Here is a 21,887-nt window from a genome sequence, read left to right on the forward strand (position 1 = left end):
ACTCGAGTTTGATGAGAAATTTGAATATAAACATAAAAAGAAAACATAAATAAAATTAGCAGTTGACTCTCCACCCACCGGAGCAAAAAACGAGATGACTCTCTACCGGAGTCGAAAACAAGATGACTCTCCACTGGAGCAAAAAACGAGATGACTCCACCGGAGTCGAAAACGAGATGACTCTACTTGAGTCGAAAATCACATGACTCCACCGGAGTCAAAAACCACATAACTCCACCGGAGGCGAAAACGACGGGACTCCATCGGAGCCTAAAACGAGATGACTCCACCGGAGCTTAAAACGAGATTACTCCACCGGAGCCGAAAACGACAGGACTCCACCGGAGCCTAAAACGAGATGACTCCACCGGAGCCGAAAACGACATGACTCTACCGGAGCCGAAAAACGAGATGACTCCACCGGAGCCTAAAACGACATGACTCCACCGGAGCAAAAAACAGACAAATCGCAAACATCGGACAGATCAGATCGCACGCAGGCCCCAGACAAACAACGGATAGATGGCATATCATAGAGAGATTTTTGGCAACAAATAAGCAACGAAAGATGGCAGATCGCATGCAGGCAACGTACAGGCAACGACAGATCGCAGATCGCACGCAACAACAAACAGGCAACGACAGATCGCAGATCGCACGCAACAACAAACAAACAATTGACATATGACAGATCATTTCAAATCGCTCGCGGGCAATAGACAAACAGCGAAGATTTCATATTGCACACATGCAACAGACAAGCAACGGATAGATGACAGATCGGAGACGAGACGAGATAGATTTGCAAAAAGACAACTTGCAAATGCATGATCTCAAAATCACAAGACCTCCCAGTACAATCCAGGTTGAATGTATCCGGAGAAGCACGCATTGGTAGACTATTCTAATACCATAATAGAAATTTTGGGGTAAAATAATGAGATTATCTTATTATCATCAAAATAAAAAGCCTATGTATTGGCCATACAAAATCTAATCTATAAATAAGATCAAATCTAGATATAAATCTACTAAACTGAATATCTAAAATATGTCAACCATTATTATTGTTTTAGTTATCATTAAAAATATTATTAATTTTTGAAATAAAAAATACTTTTTTATTATATATATATATATGTATTTTTTTTATATTTTTACATATTTTTTTTCAAATTCGTATTCGGCCAAAATAGATATAAATTTCGAAGACGAAAGTAGAGTATATGTTACGTGGTTAGGAAGTCCATGGAGCATGAGCGATGAGGGGTTTGAACATGAAGGCTGTGGTGTGGATTGTTTCAGGATCAGAGGTCCATGGTGCGGCTAAAATGTGGCTATTTTCTGAACAAAGCCGCCTCGCACGAGTCATCACACCTATACATACCATCTAGACAGAGATAGAGAGAGTGGCAAGGGAAAAAGACAATTATTGGTACATGTATGTATTTATGTATGTATATATGTATGGAATTCGATGAGAGAGAGAGAGAGAGAGAGAGAGAGAGAGAGAGAGTACAGTGTACTGATTTCTGAACCCTCCTTGCAAGGTTATATATGTATGTATGTATTTTTTGTTTCTTGGTCGTAGAGAGATGATCGATTATTAATGGCGAAAACAAGAACTAATTATTATTATTGCCCAATCTCTCTCTCTCTCTATAAATATATATACACACGCACACACACACAGTCAATAATGCATATATATACATATATATGGGATCGACCCAACATCTTTTTTTTTAAACTCAAGACTGAAATAGAATTACTATTATTGCCTTTATAAGATAAGTAGAGTAGAGGCTTCTCTTAAGTAATTCATTCATTAATTAATGCTCATTTTTATTGTAAGGTGCTATTATCAATCATCACAATTCAACAATACAATATATATATATACATACATACATACATACAGCTGCTACTGCTGATACTCTCTCTCTCTCTAAGCTCTCTAGCCTGTAGATGATGAATATGAATGAGTGAGAAAGAAAAAAAAAAAAGATAAAATCTTTACAGCCTTTCGCAGTACTCTCCATGATCTTCCCCCTTTAAAGCTGACAGATTTCTTCCATTCTCTCTCTCTCTCTCTCTCTCTCTGCACTTTGAATTTCCATTTAATTTCCACTGTCTTGGCTTTGCTTTGGGTTAATAATAATGGTCTTGGATAAATTGGTTTCAGCTGTCTGTTGAATTTGAAACACCAGGTTGAGCGAGAAAACCTAGAGTGAGAAACACTCACACAACACAACAGAAGCAAATATATCATGTTGGAGTATGGCTGGGGAAACCCACCGTCGATCATGCTTTCCGCCGACGATAATGCCCAAGATTCCGACGGGAATCGAGGGGTTTACGACCCTTACGCCGCCCACAACTTCTCCGACACCGCCAATTTCATTTCCCCTGACCCCAATTTCGCCGCCGTCGCCGGACATCCGCACCACCACCACCACCTCCCTTTTCACCACCCCCAAAACCCTAATTCCAACCCCCATTTTTCCGGCATCTACGACGCACGTGGTTACGGCGCCCCGTCGGCGTTCCCACCGCCGGCCTCATTGCTCAGCCTCGAACCCACCGCCCCTGCCGGGTACATGGTGGTGCCGAAAACCGAGCCCGGCGGCGGCGGCGGCGGGGGGATCGACTTCAACGCGGAGTTCAACAGCAGAATAGGGCTGAACCTCGGCGGCCGGACTTACTTCGCCTCCTCCGAGGACGACTTCGTGAACCGGCTCTACCGCCGGTCCAGGATCCTCGACCCCGGTTCGGTTAACTCGCCGCGGTGCCAGGCGGAGGGCTGCAACGCCGACCTCACCCACGCGAAGCACTACCACCGCCGCCACAAAGTCTGCGAGTTCCACTCCAAAGCCGCCACCGTCATCGCCGCCGGCCTCACCCAGCGATTCTGCCAGCAATGCAGCAGGTGACGTAAAATTACCAAAACACCCTCCCCCATGCACCCTGAAAAGACGAGATTGCCCTCCCCGCCCCCGCCCGACGGCATTCCCAATCCCAATTTCTGGATAATGATAACAATGTACTTGGTACCATCGGTAATGGAATAACAAATTAATAAGTACGTACTTGCAGATTCCACCTTCTGTCGGAATTCGACAACGGCAAGCGCAGCTGCCGGAAAAGGCTCGCCGACCACAACCGGAGAAGAAGGAAATCTCACCACTCTAATCAAGACAACCCTAACAAGTCCTCGTCGTCGTCGTCTTCAGCTCATCATCATCATCTCGACAACAACAACAATAGCAGCAGCAACAATGGCCCCAATTCTTCGTCGGAAAACCTACCAAGTAATAATCTCCTACTTTTCAATCATTAATTGCTTAATCAATCAATCCGGCGGTCATCGTTGATTTTGATGATGTGGACGGTCAGGATCTCCGCCGGATTCGGGGGCGCATTCGTCGTCGGTGACGATCGCGATATCGCCGCCGCGAATGTCACTGGATTGTTTCGGAGGTCACAGATCCAGTTACGGGACAACCTCGTCCACTGCGTCAATAAGCTCGCTCTTCTATTCCAACGGCTAATTAACTTCATAATCGCTGTCTAAACACTGACGACGACGACGAAGAAGAACAGATTGATCAGTTTCCGACAAGGCAGGCAGGCAGGCAGGCAGTAAGTAAGCAAGCTTGATTAATTAATTAATTAATAACATAGTGAATTCGACTGGTTAATTACCGTACGTACCCGACTCCTTAATTAATTTAACACCCACTTCTAGCTAGTTTAATTTGTTCTTAATTAATTTTACCTTGGTCATTTTGGATCAAACATCATCATCATCATCATCATCGTCATCATCATATATATAATATAATTTAATATTAATTTCTTTATTACCTGTAAATTGTATGCATGTTGGAGTGTATGAACTTAATTAATTAATCAGCATTTTCTGCTCTAGTGATGGAAATTCCCAGAAATCAATTTCAAATTGAATTCAAATTCATCTTTCTGCAATTATTAATTTCAATAGACCCAATACTAAAAAATTAAAATGAAAGAAGGAATATTACATTTTCGTATATATATCGATGAATTTAATAAATAAATAAATAAATAATAGTAGTAGGAGTACCATTTAGATACAAGAGTTGGTTTTGGCAGGGAAGAGTAGTGCAGGGAATTGCCATTTACAGCTGCTGCTGCTGCTGCTGTTACATTATTTTATTTTGTCTTGCTTTCTGATATTTTGTGGGTACGTACGGTTACGGTGCTGCACTAAATACTCTATTTTATTTATTTTAATTAATAAAATTGATGGTGTAAATTAAATTAAAAGCAGTAATTAGTAAAAAAGATGAAGTGTGAAATTGGAAATTGGAAATTGATATTTATTTTTAGTTATTAAAAATTATAAGCCACAAATATATTCAAATTATTTTATATATTTTCATTGATCAATTAAATATTATTATTTTTAAATTTATTATATAATCTCCTAATGATCCTTTTGGATAGGAAAAGAAGGAATAAAAAAATAGATCAATAATGTTGGTCCAATGTTAGAGAGTCAATTCTAAATCAATTTTTCAATAATTCAAAAAATGTATATAGAATTTAGGGGTGTGCTATCAATCAAAAAATGTATTTGTGATTTAATGTTTTGAACGAAAGTCATAAACATTTGTGAAATATAATATTGCTTTTATCATAGGGTCATAAAATATAAATATAGTATAATATTTTATATTTCCATCCAAAATGCTTAATAAAGTGTTACAATAATATAGAAGAATAAAATCAACCGTACAATTGAAATAGACAAAAGGAATGTTTAATGGCATCATATCCATTAAATTGTCAATTAAAAATTAGGGCCATATCATACGATTGTTTATATATATAAATATATTTTACATTTATTCTTTTTGTCTTTTAAGTTCATATTTTTAATTTAAATGATACTTGAATACAATATTATATATTTATAAAAGAATCGTAATAATGTATAGTAAATATACAATAAAATAAATAAATAGAATATATATAGCCTTTTTCTTTGGAAGAAATGCATTTAATGGAATTCGAAATTTAAATTAAATTTGCTAGTCCCACCCAAAACAATAATAATAACAATAAACAATTCAGTGATTTCTACCGAATACATTATTACAAAATTATATATACCTAACAATTTTAATTTCAAATTGCTTGCAATTAATTTATTGCCTACAAGTTATAAATTGGCACCTTTTTTTTTTTTTTTGGGGTCAATGTAGCATTGTATCGATAAAATATAATATTATTTTATATAAAAATGTTAAAATATTCTCTCTTTTTAAAAAAAAAAATAAAGAAAAATCTTATTAATGTTCTATATATTAGATGAGACACTTACCATCTTTGTGCATTTGAATCTTGACATATTTATACCAAAAGGAGAATTATTCTTTAATCGATCTTGCAAAGTAAAGACATTTCAGATCAATTTGTCTAAATCAAAAGCAAGTCGGAAAATAATAAAAATAAATAAATAAATAAATAAAATAAGAAAGAACATAAACAGCACAAAAACTAGAAGTAGATAAATTACTTCTGTTTTGTAATTTTGTAGTTCTATTTGAATTTGATGAATTATATTATATTTCTATGTTTTTATGTGAAATTCAGATATTGACAATTAGTATGACAATATATCAGATCAAAATTTGTATGAATAATTTGTTTTTTAATAAAAAAAAAAATATATATATATATATATATATTGAAACTGGACCAAAGTTGCAATAATATATGTGTATTATATTTCTTGAAGAATAAAGCACAGACAGTTGGTAATAGTAGTACGAGAGAATGTCATCCAGACATCTTTTGATGTTCCTACTTCCTACAATCCCCCCTTCACGTGCAGCTCACGTGGACTCACAGGCTGTTCAATTTTCATGTGCCACTATATAGTCAGATAATCAATATCAAGAAAGCTCACTTAAAAAACTACACGTGTCAAAAAAACAAGAATAATTGTATTATTATTATTTTTTTTGAGTGTTAAATTCCTAACAAGAAATATTTTAATTTGGAAGAAGGGTGAGAATTGACAAAAATGAGAAAGTTGGGAGAGAGAAAAAGCAAGAACAGAAATAACCCACTTCCTCGGGGGCCCAAATTGCAGGGCCCGGCCCACATTAGAATTGAAATAATTAATTAGTACATTACAACTAATATTATTTATAATCACAACAAGAAGAAGTTCATAAATAATGATAGGTGGTGTGAAAGTGGAATATGTAAAATACATAAAATAAAATTATGTATATAATATAAACACAATTTTTTTATATAAAAAAAAAAAAAGCACATCCTAAATTTAGGGACGATATCATGTAATAATACAAGTGGTACACATAGCGCCACCTCACTTTCCATCTGTCATAATCCACCTCATCAATCACTCACTCAGTCAATCCTAATAAATTTAGAGAGAGAAATGAGGGTGTTTTTTTTTTTTTTTTTTTTTAAATTATTTGATTTGAAATTTATTAGATTTTATTTTATATTAAAATAATATAAGACAAAATATTTAGTGAAAAAAAAATTAAAAATACAACTCTGAATAATAGAAAAGTGAAATTTGAGTGTTATATTAAGAGATTTTTTTTGAAAATTTAATTTTTAAAAAAAAAATAATAAAAAGTTACTTAATGTGATTTTTTTGAGAAAAAAAAATATATTTGTTATGATATTTTTAACTATTATAAAATATATATTTTATAAATGTATAACATTTATCCCACTCAAAGTAATTATTTTTTAATTATAATAAAAATTATTTATATTCAAATAAAAAAATACTCTTAAATTATACAAAAATACTCATTTACTTTGTAATTACAAAGATTAAAATATCAAAATTATTTTACATATTTTTACTAATTAATAAATACTATTATTTGTTAAGTAATAAAAAATAATAATATTCTATTGAGATATGGAAAAGAAAATATGAGTGATTATAGTGCTCATTAGGAGTTGCTAATTTTAGTTAATATATGAAAATAGACAAACAAAAAAAGAAAAAATGACACATTAACCTAGTTTTGAAGACAAGAAAATAAAATTATTCTGACATTTGCCTCGTATATGGCTAATCCTTCTCCAAATCTTCTCAAGAAGTTATTTTTCAATATATATATATATATATATAATTTTTATTTATTAATTAATTTTTTTATTTATTTACGGTAAACCAGTGTATATGTGCTCTAAGAACATCTATGTAGATACATATAATATAGTATTAGTATTAAAATGGATGAAAAAGTGGAGGCGTGGAGGCAGTGAGTTAGTTCATCGGAAACCACAACTACGACACACTGTTTCTTTTAATGAAACACATCATCATCATCATAATGTAATGGAATTGCGATCCACACCACGATTGTATTGTGCTGCGCTACAAAGACGTTTGGGACCATTTTATTTTCTTATTTATTTATTTTATTTGTTGAGAATAAAATCTACATTTATTTTTTTTTTTTTGGTTGTGTTTCGACTTTAATTTTCCTTCCAAACTTTAGTAGAAAGGGGGACCATTTTCCCACATTGCTGCGGCAATATATATACACATATATATATATGGTTTTGATGTTTGTGATTGGGCTGAGTCCTGCTTAACAAAGCCCAATTTAAAAACTTCGTTGGATTATTATTTATTTACCATCAATTTGCTGAGTTTTCTCTCTAGAAGTAGAACACACACAAAAAGTGGACTGGAGTAGTGTTTATCATTGGTTGCTGACAGTAGTAGAATGAAATGAATCACATACCAACTGTCATGATCTCGAATATTATTATTATTAGTTAATTATTAGTATTAATAATAATCATAATGAAAAGGGTAGAAATGAAAGAGATATGCAAAGTGTACGAATTGGCCTGGTTAAAGGCAGACAGATGTACATACAGACAGTGCGGCATGACATGATTTTGGAGGCGTGCATCACATAATAAATTCCACTTATATGTTTTGTAATAATAATAATAATAATACATCTACTTCATGCATGTCAACTTATACAAAATTAAATTATACATACATAGTGGTTGAGGGATCATAACTAATTAATAGTGTGCATAAAGGGCTTGGCATTTATGTGTTTGCTTTGAAGATGGAAAAGTAAATAAATCTTGAGCAAGTTTGTGAACCTAAAGCCTAAAGCCAACCACCACTTTTCATTTCTTGCAAGGAAACTATATAATTAAATTGATTAGCATCAAAGAAACATAATTCCTATTATTCTTTATTCTAATAACAATAAATAAATAAAATATGGGAACTTCATCTCCAAATCACACACATGATGACATTGTCATGAGAAGCTAAGGTTCTTATGAAGTATTGTTTATTTCAACATTCCTAATTATAACACAAATGAGCATATATATATATATATATATTCAAATCCTCTACACAATGAGAAAGTGAGAATTAATAATGTACAAAGATAGGCAACAGCCTTTTGCAGATCTGTATACAAATTAAATACTATGCTTACTTTTTCATCCCATCATTCATAGTATTAATTGTATAATTAAAATATCATCCACAAAGAGTAGTAGTGGTCATAAATATCTAAAAAGCAAAGCCACACACACATACTGAATGGATCTGAATTCTGACAAAGTGAACAGCTTTAGGTACTATGAATTTTATCTTTAGGGGAAAAAAAGGATGCAATGAATTCTCTCCACAAGTGACTCAACAGAGCAAATGGGTATGTCCAGCTTAGATATGGGATATGTACAACCCCTCCCTTGGGACACACACAACCCTAACCTATTATTTTAATTGGAAAACATCCCACTACAACTATTTAGGACTAATTGCTTATTATAACTATATAATATATCTATATCTATATATAGAGAGAGAGAGAGAGAGAGAGAGAGAGAGACGAGTACAAGAACACGAATAATAATAATAGTCTTTTGATAAGGGTGGCAAGCCGCAGCAAGTAATGAAAAAATATACTATAAGAAAAGCAGACCGGAGATCATGCATGAAAAGGAATGAAAGTCATGTGCAGTAATTAAGTAATTAATTAAGCCAATGCAAATTAAGGTGTAATATATTTACCTACATATGTGTGTGTATGTGAGTGTGCAGCAAGAATTTGGACTTGGTTAGGAGAAGACAAATTTGATTTGATGTGGAAGAAAACTGGAAATCAACTTGCAAAATGATGAGGGCAAATATTGGTAGAGAAACACAGATTTTATTAGTATATATATATATATGGACATGGACATACTTGATGAGTTTTTGTTTGATGCTAATTTTATTGATAGATACAAGTACTCTCATATTATATAGATAGGTAGATTAATTATATGATTATCAGCACATGACATCCTTGAGAAGCTTGTACCTGCGAGGAGTAGCGCGAGGCGATGGAGTTTTGGCTGTGGCTTTCTCGGCGGAAGAACCGCCTTCTTCGCGGTGGAGCTGCTTGATTTTGTCGCCGGAGTAGACCGATCTCACTTCATTTGCATGGACTGATTTGCTGATATTCCTAGAAGAAGAACTCGAATTCGTATGCTTGGAAGAAGACGAGTTTCTTCCCTCGCATTGGCACCACTCGCAGACTTCGATCGGCTCCGCGCTTTCGCTGTAGTAGTTGCTGCAGTACCTATCGATTCATTCACAGTCCAATTACTTCCCCAAATAATTCGAATCGATCAAATTCGTAACAAACACGAACTAAATGACGCGATAACCGCCTGAAGAAGGAGCAGTTAACACTTGACGTTTCAGTTTTCACACGCCACAAATCGTGAACACCGATCCAACCAACAGACATCAATCATCATCACAATAACCGTACAGCTTCAAACAAACAAAAGAAGATTCTAGATATATAAAAGTGCGAGGAATTAGGTACACATACGAGTGCTGAAAGCGGCTGCGGCACTTGGAGCACCGGAAGAGCTTCTCCGGAAAGCCTACGTCGCCGCACATACAGCAAACCGTCTGGTGATCCACCATTTCCGACGACAGCAAGCAGCAGCAACACAAACCAAAACTGGAAGAGGAAAAACAACAGCACAAAGAGAGAGGAAATCAAAGCGATGGCTCAATTCAAAGTCGGTGTACGACGCATCTCTCATTATCATATATATATATATATACACGTACAAAAACGAAAATAAATAAATTCCACATTTTTTAATAAATAAAATATTATATTTATTATGGTATATATAAATATAAATAAATAAATACATACGTAGGGTGGGGAATACAGGTAGACCACAGGTTGCTTGCAGTCGTTTTCAGTTAAGCGAATGTGGGCGAAATGACAGATTTGTCCCTGACGTATTTTCCAAATATTTTAGGAGTATTCATTTAATTAATTAACGACTGGAAGAAAATTAAGTGGCGCGTGGAGTGCACTTTGTTTGCTTTTCAAGAAAAGGCGCATTGGGATTGGGATCGGGAGCCGAGCCGGTCGACGAGCCTTATCTCTGCGGCTGGCTGGGGTGGAATTTTATCCATTAGCGGGAGCGTGGAGAGCGCGTGGATAGCGGGCGCGTGGGTGAGAGGGTAGAAATGACGGTGGGTAAAAACCTAAAAAGTTAATTGTCCTGAAGAGGAAAACCAGTCAACTTCGTACCTTTTAATTTTAATAAATAAGTGGTCGTAACATACCATACCATGCCATACCATAATGCTTGTCGTTTAATCACTTTATTGCTAACTTTACTCAGTATTATAATTACGTTATACATATATATATATATTTATTTATTTATTTTTATTTTAAAGATTTATATATATATATATGTTTTATTTAAATTTCAACTCAGTGCAATTAAAAAGTATATATATTTTTATTTTGATTTATTTAATTATAAAATAATTATTTTATTAAATATTAAATAAAATAAAAAATAAATTTTCATGCAATTTCACAAATTTACTGAAAACTCTTTATAGTTTCGAAAATTCCATAAAAATCTATTCGTAGTTTCTAAGATATTGCATACTCGAATCTCCTCTAAATTTTATTATGCTCTTATTTATATACTCCTTCTGTCCCAGTCCAAATGAACCCTTTAGTATTTTGTAATAGATTAAGAAATAATATTCCCTCCGTTCCATAAATATAATCTTAATTGAGTTGGAAACAAAATTTAAAAAATATTGATATTATATTAATAATTTTTTATAATAATATATTATTACTTTTACTAAAATAAAAAATATATACTTTTAAGTAAAACCGACAAAATAATAAAAATGATACGTTGAATTAAAAAAATATATATATTTTTTAATTTATTTTTCTCTTTCTATTTCCATTTTCTCCCTCTTCTATTTATTCTGTTTTTTTTCCCTCTTTTCAAACTCCTTTCTCTAGGCTCTTGCTTCATTTTTTTTTCTCTTTTAGTTTTATTTTTATTTCTATAATAATTAATAATCTATAATAATTTAATTTATAAATATATTATTATTATTATAAAATATACAATTTTAGCTCCAATTTATTTGCAGATGCATCAGGTTCATTTTTGTATAATTTTTTCTTTTTCAATTTATTTTTTTATTTTTTTTTCTCAATTTTTTTTTCCTTTCCTATTCATTACTGTATCTTTTTTTTCTTCGATTTTTTCGTTCTTTTTTTTTCCTTCATGTATCTTTTTTTTCTCTAATTTTTTTTCTTCCATTTTTTTTTATCCCTTATTTTCTCCTATGTCCTATGTCTTCTTCTTGCTCGATTTTTCTTTTTTTCTTTTTTCCGCTTCTTCATATATCTTTTTTTTTTTCTAATTTTTTTTCCATTTTTTCTTTATTCATTCTTTCCTTCTCATTCTTGTATCTTGTTTTCTCCAATTTTTTCTTTCTTCATGTATCTTTTTCTTTCCTTATTTTTTTTTCCTTTCATTTTTCCCTTCTGTCATTTTTCCCTTTTTTTTTCCTTCTTTTTTCTTCCTCCTTTTTCCTATACCACGCTCCGCAACTCGGCAGCTCCCATGCGCTCAGTTCTGTTTGAATCCGATTTCAGTTGCTCAATTCTGTTTGAATCCGATTTCGGTTTGAACTATAATTGTTGGTTAAAAAACCGGTGAACCGACGGTTTGAACCGATGATTTGGAACTGGATGAGCAAATTTAAATTTTGTATTTGATGTAAAATTATTTTGTGAGTTAGTTGAAATGAAACAAGAAATAGATGAGATTTTGGGGAAAACTGTGTGGTGAAGTGAGGAAGGATGATGAGAAACATGGGTGGTAACCGGTAGCACAAGCTTTTCATCAATCTTCATTTATTTCTTGTTTTTCTCGTATTCTTCTTCATTATTGTAATATAAAAACGCAACAATGATTTTGTCCTTTCCGTCTATTGTATCAATTCAAGAATATTTGGAACAATCTATTATTTCGACTTCCTAAAAACGCCAGTGAGCAATTATTTACGACATTCTCTCATTCCCATTGGATTATTGTATTTCAACTTTGAGGATCGATTTCAAATTTGATTTCCTCCAATTTTTAGTAGCTTTAAGAGCACAGTTTCCGGATTGAGGGTTAACGGACTTAAAATGAAGAAAAATTTGATCTGAAAAGATTAATTTCAAAGAACTTAGCAGAAGAATAAAGTGGATGAAAGAATATATATTTAACAAAGCTAATATAGTATTTTAGTAGTTTTATACAGAAATATGTCACTTTACAACATTTTATAAATGACAAGTAGGTTTTTTTTTTTAAAAAAAAAAAAAATTAGAACCATGTGGAGTTTTTAGCATCTTGCCTACTATTTTCACAATTTTCTCTACTTTATCACAACATAATTACTTTTATATATATATAAAAAAAAAGACAAAAATATTTTTATACTACCTTTAAATATTCATTGCAATTAAAATAATTTTATTTTTTAAATATCATGTCAAAAATAAATATTTACTTTATAACTGGACTAAAATAGTTTATTGTTATTCCATAAGAAATAATCTGATAATATAAAATTGAATTTATAATCTTAAAATCATCATCCCTTTAAACCCACCTTGTGGCATGCAATATGTATTTTAATTTTAATTTAATTACACAAAAATAGCACAAATAACTAAACATAATCTTTCACTAACATATTTTTCTCTCCAACAATACATATGACTTATTTGAATTTGTTTTTGTTGTAGTTTAAAATTGAATGTTAATTTAAATGTTTATTTAAATAATATTTTGATTTAATACTTTATGAAAGAAAATAATATACTTATTTTTTTGTAAATTTGGATGAAATAATAGTGTTATTTTTTATTTGAAATAAAAAATAAATATGTGGGTATGTTTGTTTGTGAGAAATTGATTTTGATTTTACTATTCTAAATTTTTTTCCTTATAAATATCAAATAAAACACTCAATTTTAATTTATTATATTACACTTAAAATAAATTTTGCATTTAAACAATCACATTCATATATACTATTTATTATCGTATTAAATAATTATTTTTAATTCAAAAATTTATTATTCAAATCTCACGATCAAACCCTCAAACAAACACACCCAATATTTTTGTTATTTGCCTTTATTTTTAAGTTGTGTTCAAATTTTTATTTTGAAAGTAGAATTTTAAAAATAGTGAAATATTGAATATATATATATATATATACATATATAATGTGATGTTGGTTGTGATATTTTGTAAATATTTTTATGAAATAAAAAATAATCATTAGATATTTGTTTAGAAAAAATACTTATTGAAGAATGATGCCAAAAATAGCTGTAAACGTAGTCTTTTAATGTTTTCCTCACCTACTTTACCAATCGCTGATAAAAAATTAATATGAATGTACATGTTATTTGAAAATATCATAAGTTTAATTACAAATACTATTTTATGGACTTTGTTTGGCTGTGTTTAAATACAAACACTACTTTTCATTGTTTATCTATAATGATTTAATTTTTTTATCCCTAAATTGACATTATACATCTATTATTTCATATAGTATTATACATAAAATAATTTATATTCAAAACATTATTTCAAATATTTATTTACATCAAATCAAATAATTATTAAAATTTGAATTTTTTCCTAATTTAATAATACTAAAACATTAAAATACAACCAAACAACACATGCGTGTTAAAATATTGTAAAAACTATAGAAAAAATGTTAGGAATTTATACGACGGAGAGAAAAAAATAAATAAAAACAAAAGAAAACAAAACAAAACAAAACAGGAGAATTGATCTCTCGGCAAAAATGCTAAGGTGGTGACGATTAGATGGTCCCAATTATTATAAAAAGTAGAATCAATTATTGCTATTGCCCTTTTAACCGATCAACCAACACAAAACATTATGTAATTTTATATGATTCAATTTTTCTTTGAATCATGGTTTAATTTGAACCCAATATATATATATATATATATTAAGAAAAAAAAAAAGAAAAGAAAAAAAGGCTGAAATATCATAAAGAAACACACACTAAGATTTATACGTGTGAAGTTAATGTGTATATTATTGTCGATTATTAAAGGATCAAATAATTTCCATGATTTACATGTGAAATTTTAAAGCGAAATTTAATGTCAAGAGGTCGAGATCATAGAAAATTGACACACTACGATTATCCTTATTGTTGAGACATTTTAGATATTCAGTTTTAGATTTAGAGATTTATATTTGATCTTATTCATAGATTAGATTACTTAGATTTTAGTCTATCGAGTCTATTTTGTATTGCATAGACTCTTTATTTTTATGATAATAACACAATCTCATTATTTTTCCCTAAAATTTCTAATACTTATAAAACTATAATAATAAGAATAATCGTAAATCTTAAAGGAGCAACAATTATTTTTGTGGTAGGAGTTGCATGGTAAAATATAGCATGAATTGCATAAAAATTGTTATTTATAAACTACTCCCACTTTACTGTAGTAAATATATATTTTTTTAAATGGATGTGAAATATTAATCCAAAATTTATAATCTGAAAATATTTTAATTAATTTAAGAACAACAAAACTCATTAACAACAACAATAATAAATTAAATATTATTATTATTATTATTATTATTATTATTATTAATTAATTATTAAAATAATACTACCAGTAATGAGTGAGTAATAAGCAGCTAGTAAGTGATAAGTATGAAAATGGGGCCACAGAGCTGCTACGTGTTCTTACGAATAGGCCTTGGATTACAATTATTACTCCATCCGTCCCAAATACCATGTCCACGTTGTCGTTTCTGTTCGTCTCACATGCCATGTTTTTTTGGAAAATGATTACACACTTTAATATCATTTTAAATTTTTAAATTTTATTTTTTTAATTTTAATTAAACTAATTATCTTAATGTTAATTTATAATTATTTATATTACGGAGGGAGTAATATATATGGTATATATTTGGTATTTTTTTTTTAAATAAAAAGAAAAAAGAAGTGACAAGAATCTCTTGGGCTTGAAGTCAATAGATAAAAGTAGAGACTAAAAACAGCATGATACACAAATACTAAAATTTTATTTTGTTGAAGAAAAAGGGTGTTTCAGAGATTGGTTACTTTTTATTCTCACTTTTTTTATTTTTAATTAAAAGTATTGTATTTAAAAATTATTATTCTATCTTAAAATTACTAGTAAAATACAATCTAGTAAACAAAGCTGGTGGTTTCTTTAAGAACTAATGCAGACAAACTTTTGAGTTAACCTTAATATTAAATTGCATTAGTAATAATATTACTATTATCCTTTGCCTGGAAGTGACTTTTCATTAAACAGAGGATTTTGAGGACACAATAATTATTTTTATTAACAAAATCAAATGTACCGTACTATATTCTATTTTACGGTACTTTTTAGTACTTCACCTAACCTAACACACAATGCAAATTAAGGACACAAGGACAGTCAAATATACTTCCATCTCTTTTGTTTTGTTTTCTTTTTCTTTCCTAGCAAGCAGCATAAATAAGATAAGTTTGAACCAGCTATTCAATTTATATTATTATTATTAAATATATATTTTTTTTAAAAAAAAAAAAGATATTTAATGATGATGTACTACATGCACTATACTAAGACTCTGCTCTCATTAGTTTTTTCTTTGTTTAACCAAAACATAGTAATAAAACATTCCCAAGCACAGGTAACACACTCTAAACATCTTTGTTAATAGCCCATGATTCTTGGAATTAAATCAAGGATGAGTTGGTGCATATAGTTTACAGTAATATTTTTTAAAAAAAAAAAAAAAAAAAATCAAAAGAAGACAAGAACTTCAAGATATTTACAACAGCAGAGACTGACTTGAATTCTTTCTGGGGATGGAGGCAGTAGTTGCTTGTGACAGTGATTTCCTGCATTTAATGCTATCTCCCTACATGTCTGAACTGAAGATTAGTATGCATAGCTGGAGTAGTGAAACTATAAGATGGTACATGCTTTGTGTATATAAAGTTGATTTGATCATTCACCACATATGATTATGATATATACTAAAATCCAATTCATCATCGACAATATCAAATCATCAGTTAAATACAACAAACTCAGGAATCTAATACCATTCTAAATTCTTATTCAACAAATGTGTTGATTGTATTCATATCCAGACAAAAGAGCTTTAGGGGGGGGGGGGGGGGGGGAGGGGGATGTTTCTTTAAAGAACATCACTCCCCACACTCATCCTGTGCCTTTGGAGTTTCATCATCTTTTTTTTTTTCCCACACAAATGAAGGGTGATTGTACTTTAAGGCAGAATGGGACCACACCACTAAAGACATCTCTCAACCCACACTTGCCTGCCATTACTAACACAATTTTCAATCTACCTTCCTCCTCATTTTTTTTTTATTCTGCACCAGAAATGTACTGTGCAAGATTTTTATATTTGTTTTTTCCTCTTTCGTACATAGGGAATGTAAGGAAAATAAATCAGAACAAACACATGTCCTATCATTGCAGTGATGGTAAAATATTGCAACATGATATGTCTCCCACAGTTAAGTAAGGTGGATCACCTCAGCCGGATTAAGATTCAAGAAATCAACTTGCTCTGATTCTTGATTTGAAGATCACCTGGGATGAGCTACAAAAAAAGGGATAAGATAAAATCCAGAGAAAAAACAAGATGGAGGGCTACAATGATCCTCAAAACTTGCTAGAATGAATCTAGATTTGCACCCACCAAAATTTGATAGTTTGAAAGTTGATCGATAGGTCCAGGTCTATCACCAGCAAATGCATGTGAAATATACACTCACTTTGGGATGGGGACTCACTGGTGGCCTACCACAATGGATTGCGAGTAACAATAGTACACATCACGTTAGGACAATTAACATGCTTAAGTTAATAGAACTGAAAGCCATCATGCCTGGATTTGATAACTATCTAACCAGTGCCTTCAATAAGAAGGGAAACAATTTAAACCCATATGCCAAATTAAAGGACCATGTAAGACAATCGACTGCACATTTCTTACTGTCTTCTGACACCACACGATTATAAGCTATGGCTTTAGTTACTTTAATTCAAGAAGATGACTGCAGTCATAGTTGCAATTATAGGGAGTTCTTGACAAAGCAGTGCATTTGGAAAACAACAAATTCTTTTGAAGTATGAGGAAAGTACCTTTTCAAATGTGTGGGACACATTTACCCAATCCACAGATCAGTGCTATTGTCGTTGAGTCCCTAGCAGCCACAGTTCTGTCACACAAAAAATAAGACTTTCTTGTTCTTCTGAATATGCAACCTCTGGAAGGAATTGTTGTGGTTTTACTATGATTCACAATTTTCCTTCAATTGCTGTGTGGATCAAGTGGTTAATTAGTGTAGCTGAAAACAAAATTTTAAATGTACATAGAATGAAATGGGCATGTAATATTTTCTCAGTTAATTATTTAAAGGAGATGGTAAAAGAGGCCCCGTACAAAATGTTCATTGTTAAAGATAAAAGAAGATAAATATACTAAACAATGGTGCCAAATAAGACAGACAGAGATGGAAGGCACCCCAAACAATGTTTGCAGCTCAAATTATTTCATTATAATCACATAACCTGTTTCTGTGAGATACAACACTTCATAGCCAGCGGGAGCTTCCCAGAAACTGCCAAAGGATACAATCCTAGAACAGGGAGGCTGAATGTGGTCATGAACGATTTTGAAATGAGAAGTTCCATGCATAATAGGTTGCTGTGATGGATATATGGATGCACATAGCCAGGCCGGTGAATGTATAGTTGAATTATATTTATTCTTGCTTCCAACTATAAAACTTAGAGAAAGTTCACTCAAAAATATTCAAATGGAGCATGATATGATGTTATCATATGTACACCAAGCTAACCACACCAACCGTAACATCCCACTATTTTAGAGATCATTATCTATAGGTCGCCGGTCGAATCTTGCTTGCTGCACCAAACTTGATCATTGTTTTCTTACTGAATGATTATATAAATCTGTATGAAGACAATGAAAACATTATTTTATATTATTATTGTTATTATATTTACATAAAAAATACCTTTCTGCAATGGAGGACTTAAAGAATCATTTTAGTTTATAGCCGTTTTGATAAAGAAACATCCATGAAAAGAGAAAGGACCAAACCTCTTTTAAATCTATGTACAGTCACAAGAAAGAGAGTTTCCAGCACAAGAAAGCAATACTAAATTAACAGGCAAGTCATTACATTAACACCGGAAGCAACCGAAACCAAATGTGCTCCATGTGTAACTTGCACATGGAATTACACTTTATCAACCTAAACTGTAATTCAGATAGCATTTGTGAAGAAATTGTAATGAAAGCAGCTAACCTGCCTTGTGCTGTAGTCTGTGGTGAATATAATAAGATATTCTGAAGGAAATTCTCCAGAAAAAGGCATTGCAAGAGTAAAAGATGGAGACAGACTAGTAACATACAATTCTTCTTTAAATCTAAAGCAGAAAAAATGTTTCGATTACTTCATAAAATATTGTTACTATACAGATAGAACTCACCACAGTGTTGAATTGGATAGGCAACACTAGGTAGTACATGATCTCATTCTTTCCAAGAATAAGGGGCACGCTCAACAATTAGATAATCCTTTCTAATATCTTTCACCACCCGAATTTCATCATCAATGTATACTGACTCAAACCTACAAAACATAGTAACATATTTTCACATTTGATTGGGACGTTAAGAAATATTTGCATTCAAGTGAGTTAACATAAAATAAAATACAAACATTTGATATGGACATGGAACTCATCACTTGTTGACTTCATGAACATAGCAGAGCAACGAAGAAAATCATAAAATTTCTGGATCAAATCCATTGCATTGAATTCATGAAACGGAAAAACTACACCTTACTAAGTAGCAGTAATAAATGTATAGCAAAAGAATAAGACTCACTTACCACCCCTGACCAAATGGAGGCAGCGGAAATTCCCATCCTTTTCCCCGTAGAACAGCACTGGTAAATCTGCAAAACTAGTAACATGAGAAAAGAATGGAACAGCTCATGGAACAATCACACAATTATCCATGTAATAACAAAGCCAGAAGATTGTCCAAATCCCATGTGTCTAACTTATCCCTTTTCACATTGAATAGCTTTTGACAGCTCAACTCACAGAAATTGTCCAAAAAGTTCAAATCATCAACCATGATTCATAAATTACAACATAAAAAATTACCACATGAGGAGAGCATTTATAAATTGCTCAAGCAAAATAATTCTATGCATTTCTTATAAATTGCAATTCAATGTGGGACAATATTGAACACTTCTCCCTCGTGATGATAATCTCGAAAATCCATACAGGATCAATACCAAATACGGACACTAATATCATGTTAAGAAGGGATCCGGACTTCCAATCTAAAACCAATTGGTAGTAGATGGAGTGATCTTCACCCTTATAAGCCAAGGAAGTTCCCAAATTTTTTTTCAATACGGGACAATATTCAGCAGCTATATTTTCATAGCACATACACAGCTCAAAGAAAAGAAAAAAGAAAAATCATATTAATGTGTAACCTCAAATTTTTCTATCCATGGTTCTACTGTTTACTGCATTCTTTGAGCATATTAGATGCATCTGGATTTTAAGTCTGGCAGTCAACTGATGGTTTTTCAATTGGTTTCTAGACAAATTGTGGGCTTCCGAACGAAGCTAGTCAGAGCAGATAAGACACATAGTAATAACCAATGCCAATAGACAATAGTGCGCTACAAGAATACATTTCTAATCTTAATATGAACACTAGAGCTTTTAGTTGCTGCTAGCCTACTACGATTCTTGAATATCATGAACTTAAACTTCGTTGCATAAAAAAACTAAATATAGTACTAATCGTAAGAATGATTTCCAGAACTTAGACAAGAAAACAAACATTATAGGTTTGGGTTCTTCCTATGCTTAAGAGACCCAACAATTCATGTTAGGCCAAAAGAATTGAGAGCCCATTTTTGCTGATTGTTGACCTAACTCTCAACCCGGGTCAATTTTGGGTACAGACAATCATTATCCACACGCCAAAGAATGGACAAACAAGGGAGAATTTCTTCAACTCAATCCCGATCAACGGTCTCATCATCATCCTTGGATGTTCCTTCATGGTATCATTGATTTCTCACCATTTACTTATTTGGATTCGATTTTGAATCTTGTTGGTTGGTGATTGGAATGAGTTGTTTGTAGTTGGGAGATCTGGGGTTCGATATTGTAATTAGGTGTTGGAGTTTGATAGCCTTTTGGTTGTCATTATTTTTTATTGTACTAACACCTTTTGTTATAGTGGATTTTGCCCTGGGTCTGGTGGTGTGGTTTTTATCTTTCACTTTGAAGGAGTTTTTAGTCTTAAAAATTTTGGTGTCTCATTGTTACTTTCGTTGTTTATAAGTGGCTATCATTATCGTATTTTGTTAGAAAGAATAAGAGGTTGGAGTGAAAAGTTTTAGTGGACCGTTTGAACAGGTCAGGTGTGATCACGCTTAAGAGAGTGCATCATCTGATTTTTTGTTGCCCTTGCTCTGTTGAAATTGTAATTGACAGACTCACTGTTCGAGTTAGTGGTTTCTAAGGCTAAAGTGAAAAAATATAGTTTTGTGTTTGTTTACTTTGTATTGATAAAAAAAAAAAAAAAAAAAGAAAGAATCTTGACCACAAGCTAAAAAATTTAACTGCAACTCACTTGAAATTCACTCTTTGAGCAGAAGCAACTTGAATATCCGACCGGACAAAGAACACTCCATCGGGAGGAAAAGTGATGACGTTATTGAGAGTCAATTTCTCCACATCAATGACCTGCAAAACATCACCAGCCTTGGTACCAAAAACCGGCGCGTTCTTTACGATGAAGAGCTGCTCCTTCTCAGTGGTCCAGAGCATCCGCCACGTCGCCGACAAAGACTCGCCTGTAGTGACGGAACCGCGACCGGTGGCGGCCAATGAATCAATGGCGTCGACTATTTGGGACAGCTTTTGGGGGTTCGATTGGGTCTTGACGCCGCGATGCTCGTCTGCAATTAGCTGGAGGAGATGGCGCTTGGCTGCTAGAGACGGCGACGGCGACTGAGATTGATCCGTGAGGGAAGAGCAGGTGACCGTAGCTGTTCTCCTTGGCCGAAAGCGGATGTTGGTAGTGGCGGGAAGTGACAGGCAGTTAGCAGCCATTTGTGATATGATTCGGCCTCCCTCTGTGTACGTCTCATCCCTTTATTTTTCCTTTGGCATATAACTATTTGAGGGCCTAATACGACGTCGTCACCTTTTTGGATTGGGCCTAAAAGCCCATCTTTCAGCCAAGGTGCAAGAGCTCAATAAGACGTCGTATTTATAAGTTCCACTCAGTTCAAAGTTCAAGCC

The 21,887-nt window shown here is 32.4% G+C and overlaps 3 protein-coding genes across 6 annotated transcripts; 1 reads left to right on the plus strand and 2 right to left on the minus strand.

Moving 5' to 3' along the window:
- The first annotated feature begins 1,782 nt into the window (after positions 1-1,782).
- LOC127256651 (squamosa promoter-binding-like protein 8) lies at positions 1,783-3,868 on the plus strand. The gene is made up of 3 exons (XM_051282804.1): positions 1,783-2,929; positions 3,097-3,311; positions 3,397-3,868. The coding sequence occupies exons 1-3, from the start codon at positions 2,271-2,273 to the stop codon at positions 3,549-3,551; spliced, it is 1,029 nt and encodes a 342-aa protein (XP_051138761.1). The 5' UTR covers positions 1,783-2,270; the 3' UTR covers positions 3,552-3,868.
- Positions 3,869-9,229: 5,361 nt separating this feature from the next.
- Positions 9,230-10,131, minus strand: LOC127256730 (uncharacterized). The gene is made up of 2 exons (XM_051282917.1): positions 9,918-10,131; positions 9,230-9,659 (listed from the first exon to the last, which is right to left on the minus strand). The coding sequence occupies exons 1-2, from the start codon at positions 10,013-10,015 to the stop codon at positions 9,368-9,370; spliced, it is 390 nt and encodes a 129-aa protein (XP_051138874.1). The 5' UTR covers positions 10,016-10,131; the 3' UTR covers positions 9,230-9,367.
- A 6,552-nt stretch (positions 10,132-16,683) lies between these two features.
- On the minus strand, positions 16,684-21,721 carry LOC127244516 (probable plastid-lipid-associated protein 11, chloroplastic). 4 transcript variants are annotated; one of them, XR_007837218.1, is made up of 5 exons: positions 21,214-21,721; positions 19,433-19,498; positions 19,026-19,168; positions 18,078-18,145; positions 16,685-17,824 (listed from the first exon to the last, which is right to left on the minus strand). XR_007837218.1 is itself a non-coding variant. In XM_051265081.1 (4 exons), exons 1-3 carry the CDS (start codon positions 21,693-21,695, stop codon positions 19,069-19,071), a joined length of 648 nt encoding a protein of 215 aa, XP_051121038.1. In that variant the 5' UTR covers positions 21,696-21,721; the 3' UTR covers positions 16,684-18,145; positions 19,026-19,068. The 4 variants fall into 4 exon arrangements, 3 of the variants coding, with proteins under 3 accessions (XP_051121038.1, XP_051121032.1, XP_051121047.1); XM_051265081.1 differs by having other exon boundaries at positions 16,684-18,145; XM_051265075.1 differs by lacking the exons at positions 16,685-17,824; positions 18,078-18,145 and adding an exon at positions 18,254-18,482.
- Positions 21,722-21,887: the final 166 nt, after the last annotated feature.

This window comes from Andrographis paniculata, unplaced genomic scaffold, assembly GCF_009805555.1.
Source record: "Andrographis paniculata isolate CXL003 unplaced genomic scaffold, ASM980555v1 Contig10END, whole genome shotgun sequence".
Taxonomy (NCBI): domain Eukaryota; kingdom Viridiplantae; phylum Streptophyta; class Magnoliopsida; order Lamiales; family Acanthaceae; genus Andrographis; species Andrographis paniculata.